Source organism: Nyctereutes procyonoides, unplaced genomic scaffold, assembly GCF_905146905.1.
Source record: "Nyctereutes procyonoides isolate TBG_1078 unplaced genomic scaffold, NYPRO_anot_genome, whole genome shotgun sequence".
Classification (NCBI taxonomy): domain Eukaryota; kingdom Metazoa; phylum Chordata; class Mammalia; order Carnivora; family Canidae; genus Nyctereutes; species Nyctereutes procyonoides.
Window position 1 is genome coordinate 1,931,234 of NW_026575132.1, and position 14,891 is coordinate 1,946,124.

General features: G+C 41.2%; 1 protein-coding gene across 7 annotated transcripts in view; it reads left to right on the plus strand.

Annotated features, from left to right (window-relative positions):
- MYO1B (myosin IB) overlaps positions 1-14,891 on the plus strand; it is a 172,870-nt gene that overhangs the window by 138,255 nt on the left and 19,724 nt on the right. For 5 of the 7 annotated variants that reach the window (XM_055344996.1, XM_055344997.1, XM_055344999.1 and 2 more), the window contains 8 exons: positions 3,189-3,389; positions 4,752-4,978; positions 7,550-7,750; positions 8,309-8,402; positions 9,278-9,427; positions 12,545-12,613; positions 14,316-14,402; positions 14,687-14,773. In XM_055344996.1, the coding sequence (XP_055200971.1) occupies positions 3,189-3,389; positions 4,752-4,978; positions 7,550-7,750; positions 8,309-8,402; positions 9,278-9,427; positions 12,545-12,613; positions 14,316-14,402; positions 14,687-14,773 (1,116 nt within the window). The remainder of the gene's footprint in view (positions 1-3,188; positions 3,390-4,751; positions 4,979-7,549; positions 7,751-8,308; positions 8,403-9,277; positions 9,428-12,544; positions 12,614-14,315; positions 14,403-14,686; positions 14,774-14,891) is intronic. The other 2 variants (XM_055345000.1, XM_055345001.1) reach the window with 1 other exon arrangement.

Genomic DNA, 14,891 nt, shown 5'->3' on the forward strand with positions numbered 1-14,891 from the left:
TTTTTGTCAAATCAAATATCCATTTTGTTTCTAAAATTCCGGGAACCTCTTAATACACTGTTCAGTGGTTATTATAAAAAATAGAAATATTGGTGAGGATGTGGGGAAAAAGGGAGTCTCTCAGTACACTGTTGCTGGGAGTGTAAACTAGTGCAGCCATAATAGAAATAGTATGGAGATTCCTCAAGAAATTAAAAATAGAACTATTATGTGATCCAGCATTTCCACTTCTGGGTATATATATATATATACATGCATGCAGAGGAAACAGAATCAGGATCTCGAACAGCTGTCTTTACCCTCATGTTAATTGCAGCATTTATTCACAATAGCCAAGATGTGGAAACAACCTAAGTGTCCTTCTATAGATGAATGGATAAAGATGAGGTGTGTATATACAATGGGATATTATTCAGCCATGAGAAAGAAGGAAATCCTGCCATTTGTGGCAAAACAGATGGACCTCAAGGCCATTACACTACGTGAAATAAGTTAGGCAGAGAAAGACAAATGTGCGTGATATCACATATGTAGAATCTGAAAAAGCTAAAGAAGCAGAATAGAATAGTGGTTTGTGGGGGCTTGGGTTGGGGGACATAGGGAGATGTCAATCAAAAGGTACAGACTTGTAGTCTCAAGATGAAGGAGTTCTAGAAATCTAAGGATAGCATGGTGATTACAGCTAACGATGCCATATTATTATTATATCTTTGAAAATAGGAGAGTAGGTCTTAAGTGTTCTCATCAACAAAAACGAAATGGTAACTATGTGACGTGATGGAGGTGTTAGCTAAGGCTATGGTGGTAATCATTTTGCAATTTTTAAAAGTGTATCAAATTATCACCTTGTATACCTTAAAATTCCATAGTGTTAATGTGTCAGTCGTATCTCAGTAAAGCTGGAAAACATTCTTTAAATGCTAAAGAACAACAAACATGCTCCTTAAGTTACATGTTCTTCAAGTTAAGATAACAAAAGATATGTTCTTCGAGTTAAGATAAAGGAGGATAAAGGGAGAGTCATGGGAGCTGAGCTAAGTAGGTCCCCGGGAATGGCTCCAGTGTAGACATAGCCTTGGTTTGGAGAACCTACGTTGTGGGTATCGTGTGTATCTGTGACTTTGAAGGTGGCCAAGGTCCATGGGAACTTTCAGGTGACCACACGTGTCTGTATATATGTAAAAAGGCATAAAGTATCCAAAATTACTAGATAAATCTTAGATTCCAAAAGGTCACTAAATACTTTGTTTTTTACATCTGTAGTCTGTAGTTGATTATAAATGAATTGATTGCAAGAAGATTGATTTGTATGTGAAAATCTGGAAACTCTTGTTTTATGCTTAAGATTACTCACATTCTTGGCCCTGATAACAAAGTTAGTGAAAGTTAATTTGAAACCATGCGTACACTTTATTGTCCTACAGTCCTTTTAGCTGTCAGCAGTAGGTGAGTGCTGGAATAGACTCATGGGCCCTAAATGTCAGGCAGGTCACTTTCTGTTTATCTTTAACAAGACCTTTTGGAAATTATGTAACGAGCCAGTGCATCTCTTCCCTCAGCTTTGAAGATATTCCTGACAGTTGCACATTGATGAATACTCTGAAGGATGACTGGTTTTCTCTTAATAAATTGAGAAATATATTATAATATAATACAATATAATATATAATATTTATAATATATATTATATATTAATATATAATTATATTACATAATTATATAATAACTATAATATATTATATAATACTATATATTAATAATATATATTGTTATAAATATAATATTTATAATATATAAATATTGAAATATTTGAATGTTGGGATACAAATGCTCACATTCTGCCTAAATAACTCAAAACTCTAATATCCAGAGAAATCTGTGAATTTACTGAAAATCTTTTCCTCGTAAATCTTGTGACCAAAGTAATTTGCTGTGAGAACTTAAACTTTCAGAAGTCATGACTAGCACATTTTCCTTCCTCTAAATAGAACATTGAACTTAATTATTTCCCTTTGAGAAGAAAGGGAAAGAGACAGAGACGGAGAGAACCATGATAATATACTTCATTTAAGTAGATTGTCTCAGCCCCAAATCGCCTTGCCTATGTGATCGAAGTAACTCGAGTTCACGTAGGAGGCTGGGTCCGTAAAGGAAATGTTTCCTTCCAGCGTTACCTAACAATAATGTTTACTCTGGGGCTGTTGTGAACACACTTGATGCCTGACAGTTCACACTTCCCCTGGGTTTTGTGCGGAATGAGCAAATGCTGGTCAGAGGATGTCTCGGCCTTGCGAGGAGAAGGGGAGAGGAACCGGGAGCTGTGGCTGGTGGAAGTAGGTGGGGCTGGTGGTCAGTAGACCGGATTGTTGTATTTGGAATAGAGACATATGGGCCCAGAGGGGCAATCTAAGGAGCAGCAGCCTTTATTTAGCAAAGTAGAAGATTCCAGATTTTTGATTCAGTGTCACTGGGCTGACTGTTCTTGGGATAAATGTGATCATGGGGTCTGAATACACAACACATTCTCACTCGTGTTCAACATCCATTTTGAAATTTTATGTGGAAGAATTTTATTCTAAACAGATATTCTTGAAATACAGCTTGATTGCATCGATCCCAAATCACAGCTTTTTTCTTTTTTTTTTTTTTTCCTGGAAAATAAACGGCATTTTGAGCACATGAACAATTTGGAAACATCTGAAACCAATTTCCTTCTCAAGCTATGAATCAAATAATAGCCTTAGAAGACTGTGCTTTGTGATTTATGGCCACATGTAGAAACTGCATTGTCAAATTTAGTTTCTGATGTTTAGATTTACCTTTGAATGTGTTTTGAATATGAGGTCTGACTTGCCTTTTTCCAACAAGGTGAATTTCAGTCATCAGCCCCCTGAGGTCACTGAGGTGACTCCTAAGTCTTTTTGGGGTGGGGGGGAGGGAGGAGGCAGGCAAGGTGGGGAGGGAGATGATAGAGACCTCTCCTCCCCAGCATGGGCACACACCTGGCACGTTGTGGAAAGGGGCCGACTTCTGTGGCTTTTGTGACTTGTTTTGATTCCCCGCTTTTTGTTATAACAGAGCGGAATTTTCTGTGACTAAGTTAATTGTCTTTGACGGTGTAATTAGGAATAATTATTTAAACAATACAGTGAGGAAGGAAGGAAACCTTTTTGCTTCCCTTCTCGCAGAACACAAACGGAATCCTGGCCATGCTGGACGAGGAATGCCTGAGACCTGGCACGGTCACCGACGAGACCTTCTTGGAGAAGCTCAACCAAGTGTGCGCCACCCACCAACACTTTGAAAGCAGGATGAGCAAGAGCTCCAGGTTTCTCAACGACACGTCCCTGCCTCACAGCTGCTTCAGAATTCAGCACTATGCTGGCAAGGTATGGGGAGGAGGCTCCAGCACCCAGTGGGCCTGCAGTTGTTCCTGCAAGGAGCCCAGGCCTCAGAGGGGGCCTTCTGACCAGCGCCAGCTTGGGAGGATGAGTTGCCAAACTCGTAGAATCAGTAAATGTTCAATAGAAGTAGAATCTGGATCATGGGACGCCTGGGGGGCTCAGTGGTTGTACGCCTGCCTTCGTCCCAGGGCGTGACCCTGGGGTCCTGGGATCGAGTCCCATGTTGGGCTCCCTGCATGGAGCCTGCTTCTCCCTCTGCCTGTGCCTCTGCCTCTCTCTCTCTCTGTGTCTCTCATGAATAAATAAATAAAATCTTTTAAAAAAAAAATTTGGATCATGTCAGTTGAACACAATCTTAACAGCTGAAAGGAAAGCCAGTGGACTTAATGAAAGAGCTCGAGTATATTTTAAAAATCGATTGTATTGTTTCCAAGCTAGAAGTTACCCTATAAAAATAGATCTGTCAACATGAATAAAAGGTTTGCTAGTAAAAATTAGGTGTCACTACAGACTGATAGTGAGGTTTGACAACCACAGATCATTTAGCAAAAATAATGAATTCCTAGATTGAGATTTTGAAACAACAGTGGGAAAATAGCTACTTTTTTGAAAAAAAAAAGTGCTTACTCCTTTACCTAATATTTGAGAGAATTAGTTTTATGCCATCTAAGATATATAATGTTAAAAACCAATTTTGACAGTAGCTTAATTTTTAGAGTCCTGAAAGAGTATGGATGTTAATATCTCCTTCTACATAAGGTTGCAGGCTTCAAAGACGAAAACATTTGTAATTATATATTTAGTAAAAATTAAGTATGTAGTATCCGATTTACTGTTAATTTTTAAAAGTTGGAACTTGGTACTTCATTTTTTGTTTGTTAGCTTGTGTTATTAAAAGATACTTTTCTGGTTAATTTCCCTGCACACTTAGGCTGTCTGAAAACACCAGGGTTTTTATCTCTGTTTTCTCCTGTCTATTTTCAAACAGACTAGAATTGGCACATGTGAACTAAAAAAAAAAGAAGAGGAGGAAAAGTAAAACCTCAAAAATGTGCTCAAACACCAAAAAAGCCTAAAATCCTTTGAAAATGTTATGATAGCATTTTTGGAGTTTATTCTTGCAAATCCTGAAGCGTAATAGAATTTATTTTGAACTCTTCTGTGATTTAGACAGATGGAATTTAAACTTGGAGGCTAATTCGGTATTAGGAGTGTGACTAATGTGCCTGGGGGTTTTCGATGGAGAAAGAAGAGGCTGCATTATAGATAGTCTTGGAATATTTTTAACAGTTGTGTGGCATCCTGGAGTGCAGTAATCAGCAGTTGAATTTCTTGTACTGCTCATAGGTGCTGTACCAGGTAGAAGGATTTGTTGACAAGAACAATGATCTTCTCTACCGAGACCTGTCCCAAGCCATGTGGAAGGCCAGCCACACCCTCATCAAGTCTTTGTTCCCTGAAGGGAACCCTGCCAAGATCAACCTGAAAAGGCCTCCTACAGCAGGCTCACAGTTTAAGGCGTCTGTGGCCACACTGATGAAAAACCTCCAGACCAAGAATCCGAACTACATTAGGTATCTCTGCACATGAAACTCTTTGACAGGTTCATTAGGAAGGCACTTTCAAGGAAGATCATTTTCCTGTTTGCTTAAATCCGAATACCATCCCCCCAGAGGATAACTGAAGTTCTTGCCCTTCGAGTAATGTGGTATCTTGGGTTTGCTTAAAAATTACTCCAGTAACCCTTCTACCCCTTCAAGCAAAGACTTTTAAAAAGTCGGGGGCAGGCGGCGGGGAGGGGGGTGGTGGTGGGGGGAGAAAAGAAAAAGCCTGGTAGGGGATAGGAATAGATACTTAATGAAATTGCATTGTTGGCACATAAGGTTTTTCACTTTTTATATCTTTTTTTGGTTTCATGACATTTTAGAAATGTAAGCTTTTTTCTGGTAAAGGTTTTGCATAAAACTCTTTTATTGGATTCACTTTGGATTCTTGTTACATTAACTTACAGCGCAGCATTAAAGCAAGTTGGGCTTTAGTTACAAATTTGGTGTTCGAAAGTATGTCTTTCTTTCCTATGAGACTTATAGATTTGGAGAAAGGAATGACTCCCAGAACAATCTTAAAGTTTTCAAAGCAACAGAAAGAATTCCTTAAGGAGCATCTGGTCTTTTTCTTTTTCCTGTTTCCAGGACACCTTAGATCTCAAGATTCAGTGAAGGCCAATTAGGATTAGAGTTTTCAATGTGTGTATTTGGTGAGTTAGATAATGGGAGATGTGTGCCTAACAGGTCAGTTTTCTTTCGTGTAGCGTACACACACCCACACATCCCTTCCCATAACTGTTTTTAAAAATGCAGTTGTGAGGAACCTGGAGTGAAGAACATTTTTGTGTTGGTTTGTGTACCTAATATTTATATTAATAATAAATAGAGTCAGAATCCCCTGGTTTGACATAATCAGGTTGAAACATATAGTAGGTAAAGATCCTAATTTTAAAAAACAGGAAACTTTCTGTGTCAGTTGCTTTTGTTATTCTCAACTAAGTGGATTTTTAAAAATTATTACTTAATAATAATTTACATGAAGTGATATACACAGATCCTAGGTGAACAGCTCAGTTATTTTTTTCACCATTGTATATACTTTGTCAACCACCACCTTGGTCAACATATGGAACATTCTATCACCCTAGAATGTTCCTTCATCCCCCTTACCTTTTATTTTTTTTATTTTTTTATTTTTTGCCCCTTTTTTTCCCTTTCCCTTTTAGTGGCCTTAATGTACCTCTAAGAAGTCTTAGTAAACTATAAGCTTGTGAATATATTATATTTTTTTCTAGAGTCTTTTATGTAGTTTCAGATTTCATATTAAAGTCAATATAGCTACTGTGTTGCTCTAGCACCATATATTGAAAAGAAAAAAATTACTTGATGCCTTTATTGAAAAATCAATCGAAAACCTATATAAGAGTCTAGGTCTAAACTCACTATTCTGTTCCACTGATCTGGTTGTCTATTTTTAAGCCAAAGGGTGGACATTATTTTTATAAATGTATAAGGAGAAGCATAAAAATATCAAAGTCAAACTAGGTAAGATTTAGTTGTTCACATATTATATAATGTGTGCAGAATTTATTTAGCATGTGTAGCTGGGCAGATAAAACCATAAATGCTGAACAGTGTATTAAGATACAGAGATCGCGTCCTTAAGATCCAGACATGACAATGACTTAAACAAGACTGTTATTTATTTCTTAGGTAACCACTGAGTATAAGGGCTTCAGGGCTGATCCAACATCTTCTATTTTGTGGCTCTGTGGTTCCCAGGGTGTTTCCCTCCTCCATATTGTCAAAGATGGCTTCTCAGCCAGCCGTTAGCAGGAGAAGAACAAGGGGTGTGCAAGTCCTTTCCTTTTAGGGACACACTCATTAGTGTCCTATATTAATTCTCCTGTGATCCTAGTGGCCAGACTTTTGATCACATGACCACACCTACTTGCCAAGGAGGCTGTGAAATGTAGTCTTTCTTAGGGCAGCAACATGCTCTGCTAAAAAGGAGGGATTTATAGGGTTTTAGGGAGACAGTAGTGTTTTTAATAGTTTCATTGAGGTACACAGTATACATACAATATAGTAAAGTGTGTGAATCTTAATGGTACAACTTGTTGAACTTTTACATATGGATCCACCTGTGCAACACCATCCAGACTAAGATCTAAAACATTCCCACCATCCTAGAAGGTTCCCTTGTGCCCCTTCTCTGTCATCTGCCCCCTTACCTCTCCCCAGAGATAACAGTAATACTGATTTCTCACCATAGGTTTTTCTTGAACTTCATATAAATGGAATAAAAAAAAAAACATACTCTTTTTGTCAAACTTATTTCAATCAACAAAATTTCAGCGATATTTACCCATGTTATTGTATGTATTAGTTTGTTCTTTTTTAACTGACATGTATGTCATATTCATTTTTGAGTTTCTATAAAATGATTTTAAATAATTTCAAAAGAAATGACTGGGTTTCCCAAGAATAATAAATAATTATCTCCGCACAGAATAGTTAGGTACTATACACTCTGTACAACACAGATATATCCATATGAGACAGAGTTTGAAACCTAAAATCTTTGTAATCTTTTAGGTGCATCAAACCAAATGACAAAAAAGCAGCACACATCTTCAACGAGGCTCTAGTATGTCATCAGATCAGGTACCTGGGTCTTCTGGAGAATGTCCGAGTGAGGAGGGCAGGCTACGCCTTCAGGCAGGCCTATGAACCTTGCCTAGAAAGATACAAGATGCTTTGTAAGCAAACATGGCCTCATTGGAAAGGACCAGCGAGGTAAGAAATTCATTGATCACATTTGATAGGTCAGGTCATGCCCCGATCCTGGGATCTGGGATCGAGTTCCACGTTGGGCTCCCTGCAAGGAGCCTGCTTCTCCCTCTGCCTGTGTCTCCACCTCTCCCTCTCTCAGTTGTATCTCTCATGAATAAATGAATAAATCTTTAAAAAAAAAATAATTAACTGAGTGGGTTCAAAACAGGTATGAATTTCTTCTACACCCTCCTGGTTCTGGTCGGTACTTTGTTACAGGTATATTTGATACAAAGATTGCCTCCACTAATGAAATCAAGATACTGGTTTTAATACTGTATCTTCTTAGACTGCATAGTTCTGAACCCCAATTTACTCTTTTACCGTCCCTGGATTTGGTTTAATTTGTGGAGTTCAGTCTGAAAATTCCTTGACAAAAGGCTGCTTGCTGAGAGACCAATTATACTTGGAAATAAAGCTATTTCTTTTTTTAACTGCTGAGAACTTGATACCATGATTTAAGAGGAGATAGCATCTCTTTTTGTAACTCAGAAAACTCACTGTTGTTATTTATTTTAATAGGGCTGGCGTGGAGGTTCTGTTTAATGAATTAGAGATTCCTGTGGAAGAGTACTCCTTTGGTCGATCAAAGATATTCATCCGGAACCCGAGAACAGTATGTCAACCAAAACCTTTACGCTCTGAACTTAGGCTATCATCATATAGGCAAGTCCTTAAAGGATTTTTAACTTCAGGACGTTGCCCAAGATGCTGCCAGGACTGCTACATTCTTGTTTCTTCTGCAGATGTCCAAGAGGATGGGGGAGTAGGGGGCAGGCCATAGAACATGTATATTTTTTATGAGACATCAAAATCTTTGAACCAATAGACGTACGGCACTTATTAAGTCAGAGAGGAGCTGTTACTACAATAAAACCTCCCTAATTCATAGGAATTGGAGGTAAATTCAGTCTGTATTGACAATATCTGAGTTATGTAATAATTTTAGGAAAGACAAACCCTATTATTTTGAGGTACATGAAAGCATTGTCATTAAAAAAATTTTTAAGGTGAAAAGGACACTTAAAATTCTACTGAGGAACTCCAAGGGAACATTTTTTTTTTATCAATGAACACAGGCTAACACAAAGTATAATCAACACAGCAGTGTTTTTAGTAATCTGGAAATTTGGAGAATCTGGAAAATGTTTGACTTGTTCAAAACAGAAACGTTATCAACATCTCTCTGCCCTTAATAGTCACATTCTCATGGATAGTGTGAAGGTAAATCTGAGCTTCCAGCTCAGCCCTTCTCTGATTTGTCATGAAGTCTACAGCACCGTAGTGTAAACAGTGGATCGTGTATGAATTCATCAAAATAATCTTCTCATGGGCTATTATCCGTGTCATCTAGAATTAAGGCAGTTGTTCATTTTTGTCTCCATGTGGTTGACTCCAACGTCATTACATTTTTCCTCCTGGGGATGTCTTTCATGCATGTCATAAGGTTTTGTAGATCGGACAAATCTACCTATTGTTTCTTACTTCTAGTTATTCAAACTAGAGGACTTGAGGAAGCAGCGTCTTGAGGACTTGGCCACTCTCATCCAGAAGATTTATCGGGGGTGGAAATGCCGCACACATTTCCTGCTAATGAGAAAAAGCCAAATCGTCATAGCCGCCTGGTACAGGAGATACGCGGTAAGAGCCTCTGACCTTTTTAATCTGTGATAACGATGCCCAATTTGCAAGTATTTGTTACTTGGTACGTAATTATGACTTATTCAGTCCTCCCAGCAACCTCATGGAATGAGTGCTCTTGTGGTACCTTTGTTAAAGATGGGGAAACCAAGGCAGGAGTCATTAGGCAACCTACCCGTAGTTGCACAGCCACTTAAGTGGCAGAGAAGAGGTTTGCATCCAGGACAACTTCAAAGCTCAAGTTTAGTATGTCACGCTGCCTTCCACTGATACAGATACGTGTAGTGGGAGATCTAAATCTTGAAATTGCTCATCAGATTGGAAGGGGCAGTGTCATTTAACCGTTTTCGTATGGGGAGGGTCAATTTTCCAAAATAACTGGCTGTTCTCCATGTATTATAGCAGCACTGAAAATGGCTTAATTCCAGAAAACTGATGCCCCATCTTAGTAGAATTCTGAGTTTGGTTAAAGGGTTAGATTTCCTTTAGTCTTCAGATAGCTGGTCCTATTAACTGTGGGAAAAGACCCAAAAATAAAGCATGTTTATGTAATTGACATGGAATTTCTTTTTGGGATTTTCTTTCTCACTTGGTTATGGGTGTTTCATTGGAGGCGTAGCATGTTTGATGGAAGCCTGAAGGCTCGCCTTTCGGCTAGCTTAAACCTGGGCTGTATTCTCACAAATAAATTTGGTGATAAAAACACTGTTCCCAAATGCTTTTTCATTCTATTTGTTTGCTCTAGAGAGAGAGTTGGAAGATGAATTAAATTTGCAGTCAGATCTCCTTTAGATATTTTGTTTTTCTGCTTTAGAAACATTTTACTATGAGGCAGTATATAACCAGGACATAGTTTTGCTGACCTGTTCTCATGTCGTACATTTTAGTGTAATATATCCAAGTTTGAGAAATTAAGGAGATAGTGAAATGATTAAGCCAAAGAAAAAAATTGCTTGATCTTTAAGAGAGTATGTAAAATTGCTTCTTCTAGCTGAAAGGGCACAACCGGTTAGTAGTGTAGGTGTTGATATATGAACCTATCCAGCCACGATGATAAATGCAGTCCTGTGTATTCTCAAAGGCTCAGAGGACTGTTGTCACCGACCCGGCCGTGGTGGATCCTCTTCTGTGCACATTGCAATGGCATTGAGCACTTTTGCAGATTTGTAATGCTCCATTTTTTATTTGACTGAGAGAGAGGAGACCAAGAAATGGTCCTCCAGGACCCTTTATTATCATTTATTTTGAGATCATTAAGAAAATCCCAGTTGGGAAGGATAGTGAATCCTACAAATGCTTTTGCAACACCTACTGTGCCAGGCGCTGGGAGTAGAACCATGAACAAAACAACCTAATTCTTGACCTCATAGAGTTTATGTCTAGTGAGGGGGACACTATGTATGTAAGCAAGTAAATAATTGGAACAATTACAGATTGTGGTCAGTGCTGGGAAGGAAACAGGACTGAGGCAAAGAATAGGGGGGAGGTACGCTATAAATTTTGATAGCAGGGTCAAGGAAGACCTCTGGAAGGTGGCATTTCATCAGAAGGCTGAGAAAAGACAGACGAGGCAATGAACCGAGGAGAGCAGGTGCCGTTTGCACCTTTTCCCCTTGCCTGGAGCTTCTGTATGCCCAGGTGAAAGAAAGAGCCACCATATAAAGTATTGTTAAATCATGATGGTGAGCGCTTAATTAATTTAATTAATTTGGAGAATAGAAACAAATAATAGCCTAACTTCCAGAGAAAGTATTAATTTCGCTCTACTGTTACATCTCCAGAACTTGAATACCTCAACCAGGGGCACGTGGGTGGCTCAGGAGGTTAAGCGTCTGCCTTCAGCTCCGGTCCTGATCACAGCGTCCTGGGATGGAGCCTGTGTTGCTCCCTGCTCGGTGGGGAGTCTGCCTCTCCTCCCTCTGCTGCTCCCTCTCTCTGTCAAATAAATAATACCTCAACCAGTTAACTACACGTTATCCAAGCCAGTGATTAAACTCAATATCGTTCCTCAACCAGATAACTCCGACGTTTTCTCCATGCCTACTTTCGGTTGCTGATTATTTTAAAATCCATTTTATGGCTCTATGAGATGAATCTTAAAAGTGAGGTAGTTATTTTCGAGCCGTTTGAATTCCGGAAGAGCACGTTGAGTTACCAAATGGATAGCGGAAGAGGTGGTCGGATGTGGTAGGTATAGTTCGTTCCGTAGCCGTGGAATAATTCCTCTGTGAGGGATGTTGGAGGCTGAGGAAACGGAGCCCCGGAGAAGGCAGGGACTTGTCCAAGAGCTTTTGCTCTGACATCCTCTCATTTTGCTGCTCACGTGTTGATAACGTCGCTCTGTTTCCTCTGAGCTTCCAAAATGCAGCCTAGTGGGGGAAGGTGAGTCTTCCCCGCTCAGTCGAGGGAGCTAAGCAATCTAGCATTTCCACGGTGAAGGAAGCGCAGCAAGACTTCTGTACTTTGAAAAGCTGCGAAATTTCATCACAGGTGCCCGTGTGCCAGTGAATGTTTCTCATTCAATAGAGTAAGAGCTCACTTTCCTAGGGCTGGGATTCCAGTGGCCTCCACCCTCTGAGGCATCAGCCCTAGAAGTATAAAGGGCCTCGGGGCATGGAGCTTGCGGCCTTCTTCTTGGAGGCTCCCTGGGTTTTCTTCAACCTCCCCCACCTGGAAGTAACCTTGGGCACATCTGAGCCTACTCGGTGCTCCCCCGACTCTCCCAAGAGGCTGTTGGTATTTCCCGCTGCCGACTGGTACGCGTTGTAAGTCCTTGGGTGCAGGAGTGGACTTGGACTCACGCTTCTATCCTCACAGTTCTATTAAAGTGATGATCACTTAGTTCTGTTTAGCATCTCACACGTTTCTATCCTCACAGTTCTATTAAAGTGATGATCACTTAGTTCTGTTTAGCATCCTTGAAGCGTACTCTGGATTAACCATAATGATTTTGGATTTTCGATACTTTGATTTCTGTACACATTGGTTCCCAGAAGGAATGTGGGAGAGCAAGTGTTGATTGCACCAAGTAAGCAAGTCCTCTTTCTCAGTCCTTGTGGTGTGTGTATCACAGATATGTAAATAGAACTGCTAAAATCTTTCCCTTTTGTCCTACAGCAACAAAAGAGGTATCAACAGATCAAGAGTTCTGCTTTGGTAATTCAGTCTTACATCCGGGGTTGGAAGGTAAGTTTAAAAGAAATGAGCCTTATTTGTTTGGAGTTTTCAGGTTCTTTCACAAAGGATGATGTCTTTAAGGTCACCCTGCAGGGGAGAGCTCCTCATCTCCTGCCTACCCTGTAAACAGTCAGATGGAAAGGATAAATATTATGGGCGACGCTGGGGCCCTTGTGACCATGTCTTAGCTGCATCCTTCCAACTGGCTGTCCTTTTAAGAGCTTTGTTCTTGGAGCAGGAAGTCCTTGAAATAATACCGTACATGCTTTCAGTATCCTCTTGCCCCCTGTTTGCAAGGGAAGCTGTAGTCCAGAAGGCCGTCTCTCACAGTGTTGCCTACGCACCTGTGCATCCTGCTGGACCTCAGCCCCGCAGCCCAGCTCCTTCTGTAACTTCCTAGTGACTGTTTTGTGGGCCGTAATGATCAAAACATCCTGAGCTCTGGCCATTCTAGTGGGGATCACAGTGCACCCATCACCTAGTTCCACGTCCTTCCTGCAAGCTTGGTTCAGAGGTCTGCAAACTACGACCCCTGGAGCACATCAAGCCTGTGCCTGTTTTTGTGCAACCTGAGAGCAAAGGGTGGCTCTGACATTTTTAAAGCATTGTTCAAAACAACCAAAAAAAAAAAAAAAAAGAACATCCTGTGGCATGTAAAAATTACATGGAATACAAAGTTCATATAAATAAAGTTTTATTGGTACAAAACCTTGCTTATTTATTTACATGTTGTGTGTGGATGCTTTAGCGCTATAATGTCAAGAGTCGAGTAGCCATGATAGAGAACATAGGATGTGCAAAGCCAAAAATGTGTACCGTCTGGCCTAGATTCTACGCAAAGTTTCCTGACGTCTGCTCTAGGTCAATTCTGACCCCTTTCCTGTTGGGAGGTTTTGTGCAGTGAGCTGACCCAGAGGGGCTACTTCCAGGTAGCTTCCAGGCCCAAACCCCATCAGAGAGTAGAGCCCTCGGCCAGGAGTCGAGTAGCATCAGTTGACCTTTGTCTAGTCCTGTGAGACAGTTTGGTAAATTGTCCCACAGCAAATGCCAAAATATAAATCCGGGCACATAGAGAAAGTGAATTACTGCCTGTTGGTTCTTCTCTGACCTCATTACCGGGTCATGGGGCCATGACTCCGGTCTAGAGACTTTGGAGATTCAGAGTCCATCTCCAAACCTCGTGCCTCCCCATCCCAGGCCCCCACAAAATCCATCTTGGCAGCTACTGGGAAGAAGCCACTGGTTCTGGACCAGTGAGATGGTTTTAGCAAGTTTTTAAAGATGTCTTCTGAGTAAAAAGCATAGCTGCCGTTACCTTCTATACAACAGTGATAAAAGCGACAAATGGACTTTGGTGGGCCATCGGAGATCCTCCAACCACATTCCGAGGGCGGCTCCTTGCATCTGATGTGCCCCAGCTCCCCCGGCTTGTGCTCACGCTTTCTCCCTGCCGCACGTTAGGGCACAGCTGGCTGCTGTCTCTGTCCCAGCCAGGGCTATGCCGTCCTGCGGAACGACGCCTCCATTTACCACCCTCTCCTCACCCCCGAGGGCTGATATAAGCAACCTTTCCCTTCCCTTTCTTTAGACTAGGGATCTTTCGCTGGAGACTGGATATGACGACTGTCTCTTCAAGTATTGGTTTCCAGTCCCTATGGAATTTCATTTTTTTGTTCACTCTCTTGTTTTTCCGGGTGATTCTTCACCTCAGGCCCGAAAAATCCTAAGGGAACTGAAGCACCAGAAGCGCTGCGAGGAAGCGGCCACCACCATTGCGGCGTACTGGCATGGTACCCAGGTAGGCCGGAGGCTGCCCCCCGGAAGGCAGCGGGTCGGGGGGAGCGTGCGGGCCAACGGACCCTCTCCTCCGGGGGCAGCAAGCGTTTCTCTGGCTTAAGCTACTGAGCACGCATTGACCTGTCTGCCTCCTCGACGTTTTGGTGTGGGGTGGCGGCGCACACGCTTCCGCGTTAACTGTGTGATGGTGACTGGTGTCTCTCCTCTTCTTTTCCCCTTTGGGAAAGCAGCTGTAACCTTCCTTGCCTTAAACTTTTCTGTGACTCCTTTTCACATGCATCACAGGCGCGAAGGGAACTGAACCGGCTGAAGGAGGAGGCTAGGAATAAACATGCTATTGCAGTTATTTGGGCTTACTGGCTTGGATCCAAGGTACTCCATTCGCACGTCCCATTATTCCGTCCCCGGAATCCACCGTAATCAGTTCGGATCTTTAGCGTATCAGGGGCCGATGACCACAGCTAGCGGTGGCTCACACTGGTGCATGTCC